General features: G+C 35.3%; 2 protein-coding genes across 2 annotated transcripts in view; one reads left to right on the top strand and one right to left on the bottom strand.

Annotated features, from left to right (window-relative positions):
• LOC145619611 (uncharacterized) overlaps positions 1-22,952 on the bottom strand; it is a 255,837-nt gene that overhangs the window by 26,842 nt on the left and 206,043 nt on the right. The window lies entirely within an intron of this gene.
• On the top strand, positions 19,304-22,589 carry LOC145620994 (uncharacterized). The gene is made up of 2 exons (XM_081675733.1): positions 19,304-19,765; positions 22,045-22,589. Exons 1-2 carry the CDS (start codon positions 19,352-19,354, stop codon positions 22,216-22,218), a joined length of 588 nt encoding a protein of 195 aa, XP_081531859.1. The 5' UTR covers positions 19,304-19,351; the 3' UTR covers positions 22,219-22,589.

Genomic DNA, 22,952 nt, shown 5'->3' on the forward strand with positions numbered 1-22,952 from the left:
GCTAAGGTGATGTAATGAAGTTCAAGATTTATATTCTAATTAATGTTACAAGTATTTCTTTACCACTTTTCTTTTATATAATATTAATAATACACGAGACTCATCTATTATATCCAATACATTCATTCATTTATACGTCTAAGGGTCTGTTCTCTTACGTTGAAATTCAGTTCAGTTCAGTTCAGCTCCTAATTTGCTTCTCTTATAAAATACTCAATTCAGTTCAGTTCAGTTCAGTTCAGCTCCTAATTTCCTTCTCTTATAAAATATTCAATTCAGTTCAAATCAGCTCAGCTCAATTCAGTTCAGTTAATGAGAACAGGCCCTAAGTATACCTATCTCTAAGTAAACTCAATTATTGATTGAAAAATAATAACATTGCTCATTTGCCTATACAAGAAATTATGGTAATGAATCAAAAGACTATAATTTTATACATGGGCTTAAATTGAGCAAGGAAGTAAACAAAATTTAATTATCTACTTTACTTTTATCCCCAAGCTACTTTAATTCAATATTTCACCCAAAAATTTAAAGACACCCTCTATGTCTAATCTATTTATTCCTCTTTATCCTTGATATAAGTCCTTAATATATAAACAACTAAAAGAAGAAAATAATCTTAATAAGATATTTTGTGTTTTCTCTTAGCTTTAAATATTACCTACAATAATATCTCATAAGGAACTTTCACTCGATATTTTCTTACTAACATCTCCAAAGTTTCATATTCACTTGGTTTTGTGGGTGATTCACGTGATATACTCTAACCTTATACCCACTGTCTGAAACTAATATACTACTCCCTCCGTTTTTAAATGCTTGATTCACTTTTCTTTTCCAAACGTTTTTAAATACTTGATCCATTTCCATTTATAAAAACCTTTTATAATATTTAATTGATTTTTCATACTTGGTGGACCCAACATAATACTATCTCTCTCCTCCTATTCTTCCACTGCTTTTGCTTTATACAATTTTTTTATTTTCTCAACCCACTACCTCCATAATTTATTATTTTTTCCAATTTCTCCTAAAACTCCGCATATGGAGAAATGGATCAAGTATTTAAAAGGGGAGGGGGGAGTATGTACTCCTCCATATATGTTTTCCCAATGTTTGTAATGTATCTAAAGTGAAAACAGTATAAAATAGACAATGCTCTACAATCAAGTCTTAATATACTATCTAACTAAAGATATTGATACATAAAAATGCATCTTTAAAGTCTCGTAAAACAAAACATGGACACTATATTATGAGACATATTAAAATTTGACAATTTGTTGATTACTTTTCTTACATTCATAGATAAAACAAACAAATAAAAGGTATAATTTATGTTTGTGTTAAATCCAATGCATATGCATGATATGTTGGGAAACTTATCTAGAGATCGGTGGAGGTTGAAGAATGTTTTCCCGTTAATAGGAAAAAGTGGGTAAATAAAGAAGAAATATTGAAAGTAATGTTTCATTTGTCTAAAAGATGTGAAACCTCTCTATTTTATGTTGGCAAAATATTTTTCTTTGTCAAGTGGTTGGATTTGAAACCATGGTTGTGTTCTCAAGAAATTCGTGCATGATAATTGTGGTACTCATCAACTTTATCGTAGTGGAGTAGTATTATTTATTTATTCATTTTATCATATGATATTATAATATAATATATATATTGATATTATTTTATATTATAAGGTTAGAAATTATAATGATTTTGGAATCAATTGAAGGCATAGCATCACATATTTGGATGTGTGAGAATTTGAGGGATCAGTAAAATATGATGGATGTATGAGAGCACTAATTTCGGTAGAGATTTAGTAGTGTTAGTCGACAAGATCTAAGTTAGGATTTGAGCGTGATGATAATTTGTCAGTAATCAGTGGGAAATCTTTTGTTATTAGATGACTACAACAAATCAACGAATCTTACGTTTGACGTAGTGTAGTAACTTTGGTTGGTTAATTACATGACTAGACAAACCTATGCATATTATTTGTGGTTACTAAATTAATAAAGTATTAATAGATGGTGCTTTAAAAGTAAGGAAATGAGATTAAATTTTGTCTTTATTAATTATGTCATTGGCACTAACCGAATATATACACTCTTAGGGCCTGTTCTCATATGTTTATTTTCAGTTCAATTCAATTCAGTTCAACTCAGTTCAGTTCAGCTCCTAATTTCTTTCTCTTATAAAATATTCATTTCAGTTCAGTTCAGCTCAGTTCAGTTCAGTTCATTTCAGCTGAGTTCAGTCAATGAGAACAGGCCCTTAGGGCTTGTTGAGCAGTGGCGAATCTAGGATTTTCGAGTTGGTGAGTCACCATCACTTATTGATCACATATGAAAGTACAAAAAAATTTGGGTCTAGTTCATAATTGTTTTCAATCCAAAAATTATATTAAAAATTATAATTATATTACAACCAAATTGATTTCAATCCAAAAATAGAACACAAAAATCTATATTACAATCAAATAGAACTTAAAAAATTCATCTTACCAGCTAAAATTACTACAAATAACATCTAACAAACAAATAGGACCAATCCATTATTTTAGTAGTAGCAAAAAAAATATACAATGACCTTAGAGACCGGTCTTTTAATAACCGGTCTGTTTGACCCATTATTATAAAGAATAGTAAATAAATGACCTTAGAGCAACTCCAATGATAAGCTAATTGTCAAATTAGCTAGCCATGGCACATAAGAGCAACTCCAATGGTTGTAGCTAGGGACTTGCTTGCAATTTCAATAATTCCCTAGCTACTAGCTAGACCATTGGAGCTTAAAAACACAATTAGCTTGGCTAAGCAAATTAGCTTTACCAAGCTAATTTGCTTGAGAATAAAACTTGCCAAAATAAATTGGTTATTCCACCAATTAAGCCTTTCCCATGCAATTTGTATCCAAGGACTACTACTTATTTGGTAAATATATTTTACAACATCTACTTTCTATTTGCTACCTAATTTTTACAACAGCTAGTTTTTTTCAAAAAAAAGCACCATTATTTAATTTGAAACTCATTGTACTTGCTTCTCCATAATCTGAAATACATAGTATTCTTGCACTATCTAATTTTCATATGGATAATTTTGAAGACCCGTATTACTATGATTATTCAGAAAATTGTTTTAATTCTGAAAATCAAAACTCTCATGCTCCAACTCCAAAATTCTCACATCCTCAACCCTCTGCAATTCGACCGGTTCTTCATCATCCTTCTGAGAATTACTATAGTCCTATGACTCCATATCCACCAAAGACATATTTCCAAGCATATCATCCTCGCATAGTTAGGCCAGATTATCGTCCAACTCATCCGGGATTTTTAACATGTCCTCCAATCATTCATGAACACGATTTGGCTCATGACAACACAAGAAGAGATGTCATAGGAGACTTAAGCACCAACAAAGAGTCTCCTATTATTAGGCTGGATGATGAAGAGTCTCCAATTACAAGGTTGGGTGACGAATCCCAAACTCCTCTTAATTAGTCAATCTTACAATGCCGAGAAAACCAATCAAGGTAATGACAAAACTGTTAAGTTGAAATGGAGCCAAATTAAAGACGTTGGTTTGTACAAGAGTTGGATAACCATTTCAAAGGATCCAATCAAAGGAAACGATCAAACTAAGGAATTGTATTGGCGAAACATAGCTGAATACTATAATACATGGAAAGAAGAAGGGCCAAAGATACCAATTAATAAATTGTCCAACCATTGGTTCAAAATGAGTGCCGATGTTAGTAAGTTTAATGGGTGCTACATACAAGTAAAAGAAAGCCATCCAAGTGGAAACAATGAAGAAGACATCATTAATAAGGCAAAAATTTTGTTTTCTGAACGTAATGAGGGAAGAAAGTTTTCCTACCTACATGCTTGGGAAGTCCTACGCACTGATCCGAAATGGCAAGTATTTTCCACAAAACAAAGCAATTCATTAAAGAGAACAAAATTATCAAGCTAAGGTCGGGTACATATACCTCTAACCATGATACTAGTGAATAAGATGATGTGCAACTGTTAGATGAACGTCCGATTGGTCTGAAGGCAACGAAAGCTGCGGCAAGGAAGAAGGGGGGTAGAAGAGAAGTTCTGAAATTGTTGAGGAAAAGTGGAATCAATTTGAAGATTTAGCTACAAAAAGACTTACATTGATGCAAGAACATGTTCGTCAAACTGATTTTGAGGTACTACTCAAGGATACTTCGACTATGGATGAAGGCACAAGGAAAAATCACGTCCAAATATGCATGATTATTAAGGCAAAGTATGGAATATAGTAATGTTGATATGTCTGCTACATTATTACTATGAGTAGACTATATGCATGCCAACTTGTTTATAGAATGTGTTTTATCTAAATAAATTGTGATCAATAAATTTTAATGCCAAACTACTTTTTATAATTTAGTTATCTAGTCTACAAAGTTGAATGCTCAAGTGCATTACTATGTTAAAAAAAATTAGCCATTACACTACTTGTTAAATTATTGATCAAGTTTATTTTCAAGTGTAGTACTAGACTACTAGTGTCTAAAAAACTAGCCGTTAAAAACTAAACTAGCTTGACAATTGATGTGATCACAAATATATTCATCTCTATATATAGAACTCCACAGCAAAGGTAAATCTCAACTATCAATATTATTTGAATTTCGAGTGTAGTACCAGTGTCTAAAAAAACTAGCCGTTAAAAATTAAACTAGTTGATAAAATATCAATCAAATAATTAAACTAGTTGATTAAATATCAATCAAATATATTATCTCTATACATAGAGCTCCACAACAATGGTAAATCACAACTATCAATATTATATATTTTTTGACCAGATTGAAACTCACATTCTCTATACAACGAAAATCAGAAAACAAAAAACAAAAAAAAAAAATGTCAGATGATCCAAATTCATCAAATAACATTGATTGGAAACAGTTTTGGAATGATCAATTTCTTGATGAGTCATTTGAAGAAATTAAATGGGGCGTTTCAACTCGAAATCCTCCAAGAACAATTGTGCCTCGGGATCGAGAAGGTGGTGCCAAACGTCTTTATCAAGATTACTTCTCCCCCAAACCTGTGTATCCAGAACACATATATCGAAGACGGTTCCGGATGAGGAGGGAATTATTCATCCATATTGTGGAGGAACTTGGAAAGAATTCTGAATATTTCTAACAAAGAGTTGACGCTGCAAAAAGACTGGGTTTGTCTCCCTTTCAAAAATGCACCGCTGCTATTCGCATCTTGGCATATGGCAGTCCAGCTGATTCTGTTGACAAATACATTAAAATAGGTGAGAGCATTGCCTTAGAGTGTTTATTTAATTTTTTTCCGTGCTATTATAGACGTGTTTGGAGATGTGTACATGAGAAAGCCTACTTATAATGATGTCCAACGACTACTTGAAATGCTCGAAAAATATCATGGTTTTCCTGGTATGCTTGGAAGCCTTGATTGTATGTATTGGGCATGGAAAAATTGTCCTACTGCATGGAAAGGGCAATATACTAGAGGTGATTTTTTTTTTTGGTGTTTAGAGAGCCACAAGGGCGGGGTGAGAATCGATCCCAGGAACTCCTAGAATCGGGAGGGAAGCTCTGACCACTTGAGCTATCCCTCACTCTCACTAGAGGTGATTATGGGTACCCAACAATCATGCTTGAAGCAGTCGCCTCAATAGATCTATGGATATGGCATGCATATTTCGGAGTTGCTGGGTCAAACAACGACATCAATGTATTGAGTAGATTAAATTTGTTTCAAGAAAAGTTGCAAGGAAAAGCTCCAGAGGTTCGTTTCACTGTTAATCAAACCAATTATGATATGGGGTACTATCTTACAGATGGTATATACATCCAGGGTGGGCTGCATTTGTCAAGACCTTTACACAACCTCAAGACCCTAAAAGGCTTGTATTCAAGCAAAGGCATGAGAGTGCAAGAAAAGATGTTGAACGATCATTTGGAGTACTTCAAGCTCACTTTGCAATAGTTCGTGGAGCGGCACGTTGTTGGCATAAAAGTAGACTACACGACATAATGGATGCATGTATTATATTGCATAACGATTGTTGAAGATGAACGCCACACATACTCCAAAAACTTTGATCAAGGTGATTTTTCACCAACAACTGTTGAAGATGTTCATCAAGGGCATGCATTGGATTTTCAAGCATTTATTGAAAAAGATGTAGCCATTCAAGATAGACATATGCATCATCTACTAAAGGCGGATCTAGTAGAGCATATTTGGAGTCGTTTTGGAGGCCTAAACCTTAATTAATCTCCCTAAAATTTTATGTTTTGATCAACTTTTTTTATTTTAATACTAAATGTTAGTATATTCTCCATATTCTATAACCATCAACTAGTCATTCTCTATTTGTTCTACATTTTGTTACTATGTATTTATAAAATAAGAGCATCAACATTAAAAAGATCACTCCAAATGCTCAACATAGATTGCCGTTAAAAAATAAGTAGTATAATATAAGAATGATCAAATCAACATTTAAAAAAGAATAATCTACATTAAAAAAAAAACAGAATAAATGAATTATACAAATGTTAATTAAGGAAGTGAGACTCACTTAAATACTAAGCTAATAGCTAGCCATTGGAGCAAAAAGTAGCTAAAATGATAATTAGCTTAAATGCTTATGAAGCATGGCAAGCTAATTGTCCTTGGAGTTGCTCTTATTCTCAAACAAATTAGCTTGGCAAAGCTAATTTGCTTATCCAAGCTAATTGTGTTTTTTAAGCTCCAATGGTCTAGCTAGTAGCTAGGGAATTATTGAAATTGCAAGCAAGTCCCTAGCTACAACCATTGGAGTTGCTCGACGTTAGCGGTTCTATGCTGAACCTAAATAAAAAAAAAAACACAAAGCTCTTACGAATCCTATGTGGACCATATCGTAGGAATAAGTGTTTGTTGAACCGACGTAAATAGAGAATTAATTTAAGATTAAACAATTTCTAGGGAAATAGTTCCGGCGTAGGCTATGCAGTCGGTGGCATGAAGGTACTACGAAGTATGAGTTATACGGATGTAAATATGTAATTGGTGTGGGTCGATTGTTGGTATGTATTTGAGATCGATAAATTAGAGAGAGAAATGAATGCACATCAAAGTGGTTCAAAAAACAGTAGTGTATTGGATTGAATTAACCAACCACTGAACTAAAACTGATCTGGGAGACCGAGGGAAGCCCATGAGCTTGGTCTCACTACTTCACTGACCCATTAATAACTGGGACTTTTATTTTGGGCTCTAACCCATTCAATTACTTTTGTCTTTGAGTTCTCCATTGATGCGCACTCAACATTGCACTTGACGTTCTCCACCATTGGTAAGCTGTTGTTTCCTCCTGTAATCATCATTTTATTTTCAGTGCAGTAAGTTTAGGGTTTGAAAATTATGGGCCTATTTAATAATTCAATCAAGTTGGTTGCTAATGTATTGCATTCAACTATGAAATTGGACCTCGTATATTTTAGCAAAACCAATGTTGTTGTGATCATTTCGAAAACAATTGTTGTATAATTATATTAATGCTATTGGAGTATTAGATTGCCTTTTTTCAATTAAGAGTATATTGTAATTGTATGATAGAGTTTGTGGGTTTAATTTTAGGATTTTTTGACTTTTGCTACCTGAGAAACACCTCAATTTCAATTTTACTACCTATGAAAACATTTATTTTATTTTACTACCTAACTTTTGCACTTTTTTTAAATTTTGCTACCATTTAACGACTCTGTTACTATAGACGTTAAGTGGGCCCCACTCACCTAACTAAACTCCCTTTTCTTTCTTCTCTCTCCTCGAACCTACCCTCTGCCATTTCATTTACTTTCTTTCTCACTCAATTGAAGCGATTCAACGCTCCATAGTTACTCCATTGAAGCCTTTTTTTTTTTACTTCGATTCTTTCTCTCTCATATGTCAGCTTTGTGACTTTTCTTTTTCATATCTTATCTGAATTTTGGAGCTTGAGCAAGGTTGCGTGGAAGGGTATTACTGGGACAGCGAAGCAGGGGAAGGACGATTAGCTGGAGTGATTCGTCATCACCATTGTTGGAAGATTCTTCTGACTTGGCATTTTATAAGGTACAAAGCCCTATTTACTTTAAGTGGTCCAAAAATTGTGGTAATTGTGCAATTACTTATGTAAATTGAGGTATATTTGGGGAAATCTGCAGTAAACCCTAATTAAGTGTGGTTTTGAATAAAGTATGCAATTTGACTATTTAATTGACTAATTTAATTGATGCATGCCTGCTTTTTAGAGTAATTGTATTACTTTATGTGGTGCTTGATTAGTTTATACAGTGCTGCAATTAGTTTTTGATTAGTGTATTTGTTTATTGGTTATATACTGTAGATTTAACACATGGCAGATGAGGATGATTTTGTTGGTGATGTTGTTGATATTAAGCTTAGAATATTTGGGGGGTTTGTGTATAAAACTAGGAATGGTGTGGATTACCTAGTGTATGAGGCTGGGTTCACTTATTGGAGAAGGGAAGTTCCTATGAGGTGGGTAACTGTTGGGTACTTAAGGTATTTGTGTGCTCGGGGGATAGTTGACATGGGCTGGGAAGTTCCTAACATATATGTTCTGTGGTACAAAGAGAAGGGGAAGACATGGATGACTGGTAAAAGAAAGATAGAAACAGTTGAGGATGTTCAAGGTCTAGTAGAAGCTAAGCATAGGGATGGATATTTGGAGGTTTTTTGCACAGTATCATATGACACTTCCCCTAGTCAGGACCCACAAACCACTGTTGTTGAAGATAAGAACCCCAAAGTAAATCCCACTTTAAACCAGCTGCAATCCACTTCAAAAAACCCCAAGTCTAAATCCACTTCAGCCCACACTGCTACTACATCAAACCCAACCCAAAAAAGGCCTAGACAAAGACAACAAACTGCAAATCCCCAGCCCTGTTCACCTCAAACTCAAGATAACTCAAACACAAATGCACTTGTACTGAGAAGGAGCCCTAGACTAACTGTGATACCTGAAATAAAAGAGACAGTGAAAGAGGGTTTGGTGAGGAGAAGCCCTAGGTTTTCTAGATCTCTTGACAAGGGGGAGGGTAAGCTGACAGAAGTAGCTGGCAGTTCTGGTTTGAGTGTGAAAGATCCAAGGGCAGGGAAGGGTAAGACTAGATTAGGTAATGGGAAGGGAAGTAAAGCAAGGAGGGCTTTGAGGTTGGATGATGAAGATGATGCATCAGGTTCTGGTTCTTCCAGCTCAGAGGAGTCTGATCTTGACATAGATTGGCAGGTTGGTGAAGAGGAGGGAGACAGTGATGTGGATGAGGGTGACAGGGCAGGTTCTCAAGAAATTTTAGGTGAGGTTAATAGGATTTTGGAGGTTGTCACATATAGGGAAGAAGAGAAAAAGGAGTCAGATTTGCAAAGGGAGGAAAAACTAAAGCAACTAGTAAAGGACATAGGTGGTGCAGAACCTGAACTGAAGGATGAGGGCTCTGAGTCAGATGAGCTTAGAAGTTTGAATGGTTCAGATGATGATGAAGATCAAAGCCCATGGTTTCATGCAGACACTGATTTCAAAAAGGCTATTGTGCTTGTGAACAAGCTGCAGTTCACTAACAGCACTGTTTTGAGGAGAGCTTTAAGGACTCATGCAACAGAGAATAGGTATAAGTTTTACTTTTTGCACAATGGTGGTGATAGAATAACTACTTATTGTAAGAGGAGGTGTAATTGCAAGTGGAATGCAAAGAGGAGCAATCTGCCAGAGTGCAAGTGTGGGGTAAATGTGAAGAAGTGTCCATTTAAGGTGCTTGCTAGGAGGTTACCTAATAGCACTGCCTGGCAAATCAAGGAGTTGGTTGTGAAGCACAATTGCATGAGGAGTAAGATGAACTCCAAGGTGAATGATGAGTACATTTGTGATAGGTATCTTGAAGAGTGGAGGCACAATCCAGATTGGAGAATCAAAAGTGTACAGGCTAGGGTTCTAAGTGACATAGGAATTAGCATAAGTTATGCAAAGGGGTGGCTTGCTAGGGCTAGAGCAAAGCTGAAGATATATGGCTCAGCTGCAGAGCAATATGCCAGGGTGTATGACTATGGAAAAGTTGTCATCAAGTACAGCCCTGGCTCAGGGGTGTGTGTAGTTGTTGATGGTGATCACAGCAGCCCTGAGAGACCATTATTTATGAGAATGTACATCTGTCTTCAGCCATTGAGAAGTGGCTTCATTAAAGGCTGCAGACCACTCATAGAGGTTGATGGATGCCATCTTAAGGGAGCATATCCAGGTCAAATTCTTGTGGCAGTGGGCAAAGATGGAAATAACAACATCTACCCATTGGCTTGGGCAACAGTTGAGGTGGAGAATAAGGAGACTTGGTGTTGGTTCTTGGGGTGCTTGAAAAAAGACCTTGGTGATGTGGCTGAAGGTGGTGGTTGGACTTTTATGTCTAACAGGCAAAAGGTCATTTCTGTGTTGTTCCTTTAATTTTTTTTTTTCCTGTCTAAGTTGGTCTAATTTAATGAGTTTGATGTTGGTTGCAAATAAACAGGGCCTACTTGAAGCATTTTAGTTGGAAGTGCCTTTGGCTGAGAAGAGGTATTGTGTGAGGCATATCTGGGCCAACTTCAAACTTCAGTTCACAGGCTCCACCTTCAAGGAGCTGTTCTGGAATGCTGCAAGAGCTACTACAGCTGTGAGTATACTGCCTGTATTTTTTGTGAATCCTTTGGTATTTTTTGGCTACTAATGCTTTGTATATGCTTTGTTTTTTTTTTGAATGCTGATAATTTGTGTCTGTTTTGTTTGTGTACTGTATGTTATGGTTTTTTTTGCTTTGTATATGCTTTGTTTTTTTGCTTTGTGTCTGTTTGAAGTTGTGAATAGTTAGTTCAGTGAGTCATCAACCAATTAGTTTAGTCAGTCAGTTAGTTCAGTGAGTCATTAAATCCTTGTGGTTTTGTGCATTTGTTTTGCTAGATTGATTTTGAGATAGCCATGGAATCAATAAGGTTTCTTTCTGACACTAGTGGAAAAATCATCATCCGTAACGGGCAAAAAGGGCCCATCCGTAACGGACAGTGTCCGTTACGTATGCGGCCGTTACGGATGGCCAATATTATTCGTAACGGGCGTTGTCCATTACGAATAACAGGTTATTCGTAACGGGCAGATAAAATGTCCGTTACGAATAATGGGTTATTCGTAACGGGCATTTCAGGTGCCCGTTACGAATAAGTCCTTATTTGAACTAAAATAAGACTCTATTCGTAACGGGCACTATAAACGCCCGTTACGAATAACCCATTATTCGTAACTAACATTTTATCTGCCCGTTACGAATAAGGGTTTGTGGTGTTCAATTAAGTACTTATTTGTAACGGGCAACAGAAACGCCAGTTACGAATAAGTGCTTATTTGTAACTGACATATTCCATGCCCGTTACAAATATTCATTAAATTATTTTTTTTTTTGATTAAATTTCGGCAGCATTTATTTATATATAATTAATATATTTTAATTAAAACCTGTTATAATAAACCTGTTCCTGTAGATAAACAATTATACCGACTTTTGTAAAAATTAATACGACATAATATAAAAATTCTAGTATAATATTACAAATAAGAACTTGTATAAATTTATCCAACACATATATACAACGAGCAACACTAATAACATTACTAATGTTCTACCTAAGCAAATAGTTATGCATTCAATAAATACTTTGTCCTAAAGTAGTGCGCCCACTGTTCTCGAACCACATTCAAATCTTCAACATCATACGGGGCTTTCTTTGAACAATAATCCTATTAAAAAAAAAAAGCATACAAATGAGGTAACAAAATAAAAACAATCAATAATAGAAAAAATCATTTGAATAAATGTGATGGTCCAAATTATGGAAATAAAACTCAAAATATAGAAATAAAACGCAGAACATCCATAATCCACTTATATTTTGGTGTCTATGAATTGAAATCAATAAGTAGGACCATTAACTCACTTTTGGGACCATATAAAGCCAAAAAGGCTTCAATATTGCCTAAGGGGCTTCTATCTTTCCCATCTTTCATGTATTGGTCCATTTTATAGAAATAAAACACATAACATCCATAATTAACTTATATTTTGGTTTCTATGAATTGAAATCAATGTAATAGGACCATTTACCCCCTTTTGGGAGCATATAAAGCCAAAAAGGCTTCAAAATTGCCTAAAGGACTTCTATCTTTCCTATTTTTCATGTATTGGTCCAAATTATAGAAATAAAACACATAAACTCCATAATTAACTTATATTTTGGTTTCTATGAATTGAAATCAATGTAATAGGACCATTTACCCACTTTTGGGAGCATATAAAGCCAAAAAGGCTTCAAAATAGCCCAAGGGACTTCTATCTTTCCCATCGTTCATTTATTTGATCAAATTATAGAAATAAAACACACAACATCCATAATTATCTTATATTTTGGTTTCTATGAATTGAAATCAATAAAATAGGACCATCTACTCACTTTTGGGAGCATATAAAGCCAAAAAGGCTTCAAAATTGCCCAAGGGACTTCTATCTTTCCCATCTTTCATGTATTTGATCAAATTATAGAAATAAAACACACAACATCCATAATTATCTTATATTTTGGTTTCTATGAATTGAAATCAATAAAATAGGACCATCTACTCACTTTTGGGAGCATCTAAAGCTAAAAAGGCTTCAATATTGCCTAAGGGGCTTCTATCTTTCCTATCTTTCATGTATTGGTCCAAATTATAGAAATAAAACACATAAGATCCATAATTAACTTATATTTTGGTTTCTATGAATTGAAATCAATGTAATAGGACCATTTACCCACTTTTGGGAGCATATAAAGCCAAAAAGGCTTCAAAATAGCCCAAGGGACTTCTATCTTTCCATCGTTCATTTATTTGATCAAATTATAGAAATAAAACACACAACATCCATAATTATCTTATATTTTGGTTTCTATGAATTGAAATCAATAAAATAGGACCATCTACTCACTTTTGGGAGCATATAAAGCCAAAAAGGCTTCAAAATTGCCCAAGGGACTTCTATCTTTCCCATCTTTCATGTATTTGATCAAATTATAGAAATAAAACACACAACATCCATAATTATCTTATATTTTGGTTTCTATGAATTGAAATCAATAAAATAGGACCATCTAATCACTTTTGGGAGCATCTAAAGCCAAAAAGGCTTCAATATTGCCTAAGGGGCTTCTATCTTTCCTATCTTTCATGTATTGGTCCAAATTATAGAAATAAAACACATAACATACATAATTAACTTATATTTTGGTTTCTATGAATTGAAATCAATGTAATAGGACCATTTACCCACTTTTGGGAGCATATAAAGCCAAAAAGGCTTCAAAAACGCCTAAAGGACTTCTATCTTTCCTATTTTTCATGTATTGGTCCAAATTATAGAAATAAAACACATAACATCCATAATTAACTTATATTTTGGTTTCTATGAATTGAAATCAATGTAATAGGACCATTTACCCACTTTTGAGAGCATATAAAGCCAAAAAGGAATCAAAATTGCCCAAGGGACTTCTATCTTTCCCATCTTTCATGTATTTGATCAAATTATAGAAATAAAACACACAATATCCATAATTATCTTATATTTTGGTTTCTATGAATTGAAATAAATGTAATAGGACCATTTACCCACTTTTGGGAGCATATAAAGCCAAAAAGGCTTCAAAATTGCCTAAAGGACTTCTATCTTTCCTATTTTTCATGTATTGGTCCAAATTATAGAAATAAAACACATAACATCCATAATTAACTTATATTTTGGTTTCTATGAATTGAAATCAATGTAATAGGACCATTTACCCACTTTTGGGAGCATATTAAGCCAAAAAGGCTTCAAAATTGCCTAAAGGACTTCTATCTTTCCTATTTTTCATGTATTGGTCCAAATTATAGAAATAAAACACATAACATCCATAATTAACGTATATTTTGATTTCTATGAATTGAAATCAATGTAATAGGACCATTTACCCACTTTTGGGAGCATATAAAGCCAAAAAGGCATCAAAATTGCCCAAGGGACTTCTATCTTTCCCATCTTTCATGTATTTGATCAAATTATAGAAATAAAACACACAACATCCATAATTAACGTATATTTTGATTTCTATGAATTGAAATCAATGTAATAGGACCATCTACCCACTTTTGGGAGCATATAAAGCCAAAAAGGCATCAAAATTGCCTAAGGGGCTTCTATCTTTCCCATCTTTCATGTATTGGTCCAAATTATAGAAATAAAACACACAACATCCATAATTAACTTATATTTTGGTTTCTATGAATTGAAATCAATGTAATAGGACCATTTACCCACTTTTGGGAGCAAATAGGAATAAAACACATAACATCACATACATGTCAATAAATCATCTTGAAAACCATCTCAATGAAAAAGCTACTAACCTCCTCTAAGACACCTTTGCAATCCAAGTGAGAAGTAACAATCTCATACATATATCTCATAATGTAGTAGCCACACTCAACGCCTCCTTGTTGTTGAGCACACTAGCATATATAACAAATAGTTAGGACATTTTATATTCAAAGTTAACAATGTATGATAAAACGGGGTGAGTTGTGTATTTACCTCCATTTGTATGAATTTCAATTTTTGCCTATGTGCTTTCAATTCATTCCCTGTGAGATTTGCCCGATATACTTTATAAGCCCTACAAAAATGATATATAATTTGGCACTTAGAACAAAATAATCTACAACACCACAAACAATATGAAAATAGAAACTCAATTGGGCACAATTTGAAGTTAGTGGCTCACGTCATCATGATTTCGGCAATTCTCATTGGTCGTGGATTTTCTTTAGGTTGCTTCATAGAGTCAAACTCATACGCTAAACCTAATTGTAGATCTACCACCACAAGAACCCAATGTCCACTCATACTCCAAATGCATGATTTCAAAGGTCCTTATCGCTCCAACCTAACCCATCCTTGGAAGTGTATTCCCACTAGAAAATGGTTGACCACTTTTCAGACCTAAAGAAATTTCGGCAGCATTTCCCTATGGTTCTCCAAGTACACGACGTAATTGATTTCTTAATTACGTATGTACCCAGAGAACACATTACGGAATGCTTACACGAAATTACCTTTACTTCCGAAAAACAATCAACCATTTACATCCTAAGTGAGAATACAATTCCAAGAACAGTCCCAAACGGGGACTATTTTAGGAGTAAATCTTGAACGGGTATCTAGGCATATGAAGATATAATGCATTATAAATATTAACACAACAAAAATTGACAAAATATTAGACAAAAAAAAAAAGAAAAAAAAAACAACAAATTTGAATTTGCAGAAAGTTGGAAGTAAATTAAACAAAACAAAAAAAAAAAACTACAAATCAATTAATTAATCATACCAAATTGTCACCAAGAAATCAAGCTGCTTCAATGGAGTTGATGGAGCTGAGGACCGAGGTACTCCTAAAACATCAATTTCAATTCACTCCCATTTCCTAGCAAAATCAAGAATCAATTTAAACATGTAAAATCAATCAATTAATTTGGGGAAAAAAAACCTATAATTAGTAATTGCAATTAAGCAAATTGGAACAAGGGTTAAGAAATTGGGGGAGGAGAGAGAGGGAGCAACTTACAGGAAGCAGGACTCTTCAATGGAGAACTTCGAGTGCCCTTCAATGGAGAACTCAGTGCGCTTTAATGGAGAACTCAGACCGAGCTTCAATGGAGAACTTAGACCGAGCTTCAATGGAGAACTCAGTGCGCTGCAATGGAGAACTCAGTGCGCTTCAATGGAGAACTCAGACCGCGCATTAATGGAACTCAGAGTGTGAGAGTGCGCTTCAATGGAAAACTCAAGAGTGCGCTTTAATGGAAAACTCAAGGTGCGCAAAAATGGAGGAGGAGTGGAGGTGAGGACGAGGACGAGGACGAGGGAGGTGGGAGGTGCGCTTCAATGAGGTTGAGGGAGGTGGGAGGTGAGGACGCGGGAGAGCTGAGAGAAGGGGGAAAATTTTGACTGACATCGAGAGTGAGAAAGGGGAAAGTAAAAAATAGGGTTTACTTTGAAACCTTATTCGTAACGGGCAAGACTAGTTAGTTACGACTAGTTGGTTATTTGTACGGGCAGGAAAACGTCCGTTACGAATAATAACTTATTCGTAACGGGCAGAGATGTTGGTTACGATTAGTTGATTATTCGTAACGGGCGGAATAACGTCCGTTACGATTAACAACTTATTCGTAACGGGCACCAATCTGTCCGTTACGAATATCTCTTTTTTGGCACACGTCACAACTTTTTCGTAACGGACATTAAATTTGCCCGTTACAAATGACGTAATTGTAACGGAATTTCATATGCTCGTTACGGATAGCTTGTTACAAATAAGATTTTTTCCACTAGTGTGAGGATGCCTATGTCTACTTAGATAACATTCCTGCAAAGCATTGGTCTAGACATGCATTCCCAACTGTGTGCAAATCAAATATGCTACTAAATAATGTATGTGAGACATTCAATGCAATCATTAGAGAGGCTAGGGACAAGCCAATACTCACTCAAATGGAGTGGTTAAGAAGATATGTCATGAAAAGACACAATGACAAATGGGAGGCTGTGAAGAAAATTGAGGGGAAACTAATGCCCTATGTCACTAAAACTTTTGAGAGGATTGAGAGGGTTGCAAGGCATTGTATAGTGCAAGTCTCAAGGGGAGACTCATATGAGGTTGAGCTAAATGGTGATACAGTGCTTGTGGACTTAGGTAGGAGGAGTTGCACATGTTACCATTGGAAACTAACTGGGATACCATGTGTACATGGTTTTGCTTGCTTATTGGACAAGAGAGTTGATCCTGAAGACTATGTGGATCTGTATTACACAAGGCAAACATATGTGTATGCATATGAGGAACCAGTCAACCCCATGCCAGGCCCTAAGCATTGGGAGAAGCATGGATTTAAGGAACCTCTACCTCCAGCAATAAGAGTGATGCCTGGAAGGCCAAAGTCCAAGAAAAGGAAGTTGGAGAGAGGTGAGGGAGAGACTAAGAAGCCAGCAAAGTCCCAAAAACATCAGAAAAGTTGCAGCAACTGTGGCCAGCCTGGTCATTACTCCAAGACATGTAAGAATCCAGCTGTGCAGACTCCTAAAGCTCCACCTGGCAAGCCAATTCTTAGTGATGAGTGGAACATTGAACAAAGAAGGAAGAAAGAGCAAAGAGCTGCAAGTAAGGTGTGTAATTCTATGACAATCCACCCTAAGTTATTTGGTGTTCTGTTCTTATTCTTACTTTTTTTTCCTTTTCTGAATTTTTTTTTTTTTGGGGTGTGTCACAGGTTGGTGCAACTCCTGGGCCTCACAGTATTGCCACCAAGAATCCCAAGAAACAACCTCCACAGAACCTGCAGACAACCTCTCAGGATCAGGCAGCCAGCCTTACCCAAGCTTCACAGGCATCAACAACAACAGCCCTACCACAGCAGAAGACAGCAAAGAAAGGAAAGGGGAAGAAAAAGATGACTTAGAGTCATACTTCTTGTTTTTTTTTTTTTAGGATTCTCCAAAACAATTTGGCTTTCAATTGTACTGTATTCTGTAGCAGCCAAGAAACAATGCTTATTTGGTTGTTACACTTTTGTGGAACTGACTTTTTCAGCAACTTATGTATATGCTTGTTTTCTACATATACTGCAATGAGAACAAGCCTTTTGCAAACTATTATGTTATGCTACTCTTATGCTAATTGTGCAATGATGGCCAAATTTTTTGATAAACAAAAGCATATCAGCTTTAATTCATTCATAGTCATTGAAAATATATCAAACCCATGACATCACATTTATAAGTTAAGTTCATACATTCCTTCAAACATACTAGTACATTGTCACTCTAATAATTCACTACCCTAAACTCATTTGAATACAACTACAACAACAATAAACAGAAACAAGAGACACATGACAGTAGCTACTGCAGCTGTGCATCCACCAAGATAGACTTGTTGCCCTTCCTTGTTGTACTCCCTTCTGTCACAACTTAAAGCTTTGCACTTCATTGACAGGTTGTCATTCTCAGTCAGCAGACACCTTCTTTGCCCTTTTAAATCTTCAAGTTCTGCTTGCAGTGTGTTGATCTCACCCTTCATCAGTTTCTTGTCCAAAAGGAGTTGGTTGATTACGTCGCGTTGCCAATTCGTCCCATCTTCCTCATCAACCCACTCAAAACACTTGCATCCCCTAGTTTGTGTCTTAGGATCATAAAATTTGCAAGATCTGAACTTCCTCCCAGGATTCTCTCTTGTCCATGAAGTCAGCTTACCCATAGGGATCCCACAGTCACACTTCCTCTGCTTTGAGGGAGAAAACCTTACCATTGCCATTATAGCCTACAATTACACCAAGTTTATCAATAATTATACCCTAATTACAGTCACACATCAATTTAAAACATCAATTTTAATCACTAATCTCGCAATTAAAAACCCCTAATTTCAACATACAAGAACCCTAATTAATTCCCACAATCATTAAAGCAATTAAAAACCAATTCAAAGTCAAATTAGGGTTCAGTATCACTCACAAACACTAACAAAATCAATCAATTCACACAAATTATTGGAAAAATCGCAATTCCAATTTCCCCTAAATCGCAATTCTAACTAATTAACTGGAAAAATTAAAGCTACTAACCTTGTTCTTTTGACGACAACCACCAGTATTGATCAGCAACCCTCACCAATTTAATCTCAACAAAAAAAAATTTGGCTCACAGCTCAGTAATTAATCCCCTCAGAAAATCGCTGTGCAAAATTTGAAGATTGGAGCAATAAGGTTGACAAATATCAACTAAATACATGGAACATAGGAAAGAGCCGTTAGAGTGGGTCCCCTAAACGTCTACAATAACAGAAGTTAGCCTTGGTAGCAAAATTTAAAAAAAGTGCAAAAGTTAGGTAGTAAAATAAAATAAATGTTTTCATAGGTAGTAAAATTGAAATTGAGGTGTTTCCCAGGTAGCAAAAGTCAAAAAATCCTTAATTTTATCTGAAATTGGGCAATTTTATAATCTCTTAATTAGGAGTTTTTGACAATCTAGGGTTTAATTTAATTTGATTGTCAAGTATCTGAAATTGGGCAATTTAGTAATCTCTTATTCATGAGTTTTTGACAATCTAGGGTTTAATTTAATTTGATTGTCAAGTATAGGGTTTGAAAATCTCAACTATCAACTATCAATCCCACCAAAAATGGCAGCATCACTGCTCAAAGCCCGGCACTCCAACCACCACATCACCACCATTTTCCGCCATTCCTCCACCCTCTCAACCACCAAACCCTCGCATCACAAGGAACACAGCCAAAACCAAGTATACCTAAAACCCAGCAACATTATCGGAAGCTGGGAAACCCCGAAAAACCCTAAGGAAGCACAAGCCAAACTCGCCTTCCTTCGCCGCGACTATGCCAAGCAAGTCAAGGAGCTTCGCAAGCAGTATATCCATGAGATGGAGTTGCAGAGGCAGGAGCAGCTGCGCAAAGACGAGGCGCGTAAGGTTGAGATTCTTCGGCAAAGGGAAGAGCGGAATAAGTCTAAGGCTGCTGCTGCTCAGGCTCGTGCTGCTGAGCGTAAGGCTTTCGAGGAGGAGTTTCGCAATACTTTGGTAATGTTGTTTGATTCTTAGTCTCCTTGATTGTGTTGTGATTGTTGTTGTTTGTGGAATTTTAGGTGTCAGAATTAGGGTTTTGTGTGTTGTTGATTTAATTGATTGTTGGGGAATTGTTTTTTGAGAATGATTTTAAGGTTAGTGATATGAAAATTTGTGAAATTTGGAGGATCATCCTGTTTTTCTATGATTTTGAGGATGAATTTTAGGTTAGTGATGTGGAAATGGAAGGATCATCACTATATTTCTATGAATTTTAGTTTAATGATGCAGAAATGCCGTTAAATGGGGAGGATCATCACTGTGTTTCTATGATTTTGAGGATGAATTTTACGTTGGTGATGTGAAAATGCCGTGAAAATCAGATTATCAGCACTGGTTTTTTATGATTATGTGAATGTGTTGAAGTGGTACACGACCTCAATGATTATGATGTGACAAGAATCTTTTTGGGATTGTTATTGCACAAATGAATTGAATGAATGTAAGCGAATGAATTGAATGAATGTAAGCTAATGACAAAATAGGAAAAAATAGCTAGGGAGTAGAGACTACGGAGTTGGACTCTATATCCCAAGTATGGGTTTTGTTACGGAGTAGCTTGGGTTAAAATTACGGAAAAATTACTACTCATACTACTAGGGAAGATATAATCAGTTGATGAAACATGCCTCTTTGGGATGTACAGGCAACTTATGATGCCGTTATGAAAACTACAGTCATTTGTGTTTTTTATTCTTATCCTTGACTTTCAACTTAGGCTTTCCAAGGTTCATGCTGGATCTAATTGGTTGGAACAGTGCTCAAGTAGACTGGATTAGGTCTAATCATGGTTATGACTTATGAGCCCATAGTATTTAATGTCATATGACTGCCACTACACCTCAATAACATAGCAACGAGCAATCTATTAGCAACCCCCTTCATAAGTGAAGTGAACATTCTACCCAATGATACTGCAGCGAGCAATCCATATAAGGTCCAAGGTAAAACCCTTATGTCATTTGCTAGACCTCTAAAACCTAGAATTGTAAAGAGTACAGAAAAGAGTTGAAGATGGAGGTGTTGGTCACCTTAGCACAGTAGATGTGGTAGACTGGTTTGAAAATTCAGGCTACCTATCTTTGAAAACAATATTTGTGAGGTCATTGATCTGTTTTTTTGCAGTGATAATAAAGATTGTAGTAATTGGATTTCGTATAAATGTATTGATGATGTATTGCTTTCTGAGAACTTTGGCTTTACCCATGTCAGCTACCAGTGAACTTTGGCTTTTTAAAGGAAGCAAAACAGAGTAACGGATTAGATTATTTGAAAACGATTAATGATTGACTGATTATAGTGGAATTTTTTGCAAGGGTTTTCTCTATAAAAGGGTGAAAGGTTCTCTTGTTAATCTAGATCAAAATGTTTAATGCGGGAGACAATCATAATTTACAAGCCAATGCTTATTTATACTAAACTCTCAGTCTATTTATACTAAATTAACAGATTTATAAATATACCCTTATATGTTGTTAGTATCAGGATTAATGTATATACAAGCTTCTAATGAGTTTAAGGTTCCTAGCATCATTGCTAGCTTATTAAAAGATAAACAATAAGTTGGATGGTAAAAGTGACATTCATGAATCATGAGAACGCTTTGATGATATGAAGACTTCTTCAGTCTAAAGTTAGTTGTTTTCCATAACCAGAATTATGAAAGTTGGTGTATGAAGATTACTGTTAAACTTTGTTTAATTTCATAATAGATCATTTTTTGATGCCTGGAAGGTCTTGTGATACTTTCTAAGATGGTATAAAATAAAAAAAAGAAAAAGAAAAAAAAGAGCTACATAATTAGTGTTCCATCTCAGTTTTGTTGCTAGTTAAATGGCCCGTACAGTGATGAATTTCTATAACTAGAAGCTGCTTTCCACTAAGAAATAGTAAGTTCCACCATGGTTGATGGATAGACCAGAGTGAAATTAAATGGAGCCAACATTGAAGCATGTTAACATTTAGAGTGAGAGAGTAGTTGTGCATAATAGATACTTAAAACCTGTATGAGTATTCTAATTTATCATATTGGTGGTCTCACATTCGATAATTACATAAGCATTGCATTCTGTGATAAATATATATGAATTGCATTCAATGAAAATGGAATTGAGAGATTAGGTGGATGTATATTCTTCTACCTAGCTTGTTATTGTTCATCTGACTTGATAATTCTTTGGCGAATGTGTTAAACTGTATTTTATATATCTAATTCTAGACTTGAACTTCTGTAGATGAAAGAAAGAACAGAGAAGCTTGAATACTGGAGAATGAGAGAAAAATCAATAGAGGAAAAAAAGAACAATAAAAAGGAACTTATCCGTAGGCAAAGTGGGAAGTGGATTGAGGAAAAAAATATGGAGGCAATGATTATGCGAGCAGTAATTGATCATCCCACCCAACTATAGATGCTGGCTAGTTTATGCTGGCAGCTGTTCAACATCTCAAATTGTGCTCTCATTTGTTTCGAGTCGATTGATACAGTTTGGAGTTATGTATGTTGTCCCAAAAAAGTTTCACAGTGCTACTCACACTGTTGTGATCTTGTAATCCGTCTTAGTACTGAGGTGTTTCGAATCTATCTCTGATCTAGGGACACAAAATTTTCATATAGCTGTTACAGCCTTAACTAGAGTGGCAGTCTGTGATAGAGTTTGAGCTTTTGGTGTATTTCTTTCTCCTATGATGCAAGAAATGATAACTTTGACTTAATGGTTGGTGCTGTTGTGATAGACGTAGTTGGCAATGATAAATTTTGTGTAGCTTGTGCTCATAATAATTTTCCAGTTTATTAGTTTCAAGTAAAAGTAAGGGAGCATTTGGTTCACATAATTAAGGTATAAGGTATGAGTTTAGGATGGTTTAAACCCATACCTTATGTTTGTTTTATGATTATAAGAGCTTCAAACCCATACCTCAAACCCCCAAGGTATGGGGTTTAGAAACCTTAGGGGGGAGGTGGGTTTGCTCATTCCCCTACTTTTAGGTATCAAATAAAAGAAAAAAAATTGCATTCCATAAGCATACCAGACATATGGTATTAAGAATCAAGTTCCAAACCCATACCACTATGGTTTCAATCATGATTCCAACCCCATACAAGTTTCCGAACCAAACGTCCCCTAATTGTATTATGACTTTT

The sequence above is a fragment of the Chenopodium album genome, chromosome 27, assembly GCF_948465745.1.
Source record: "Chenopodium album chromosome 27, dcCheAlbu1.1, whole genome shotgun sequence".
In the NCBI taxonomy this organism is placed as follows: domain Eukaryota; kingdom Viridiplantae; phylum Streptophyta; class Magnoliopsida; order Caryophyllales; family Amaranthaceae; genus Chenopodium; species Chenopodium album.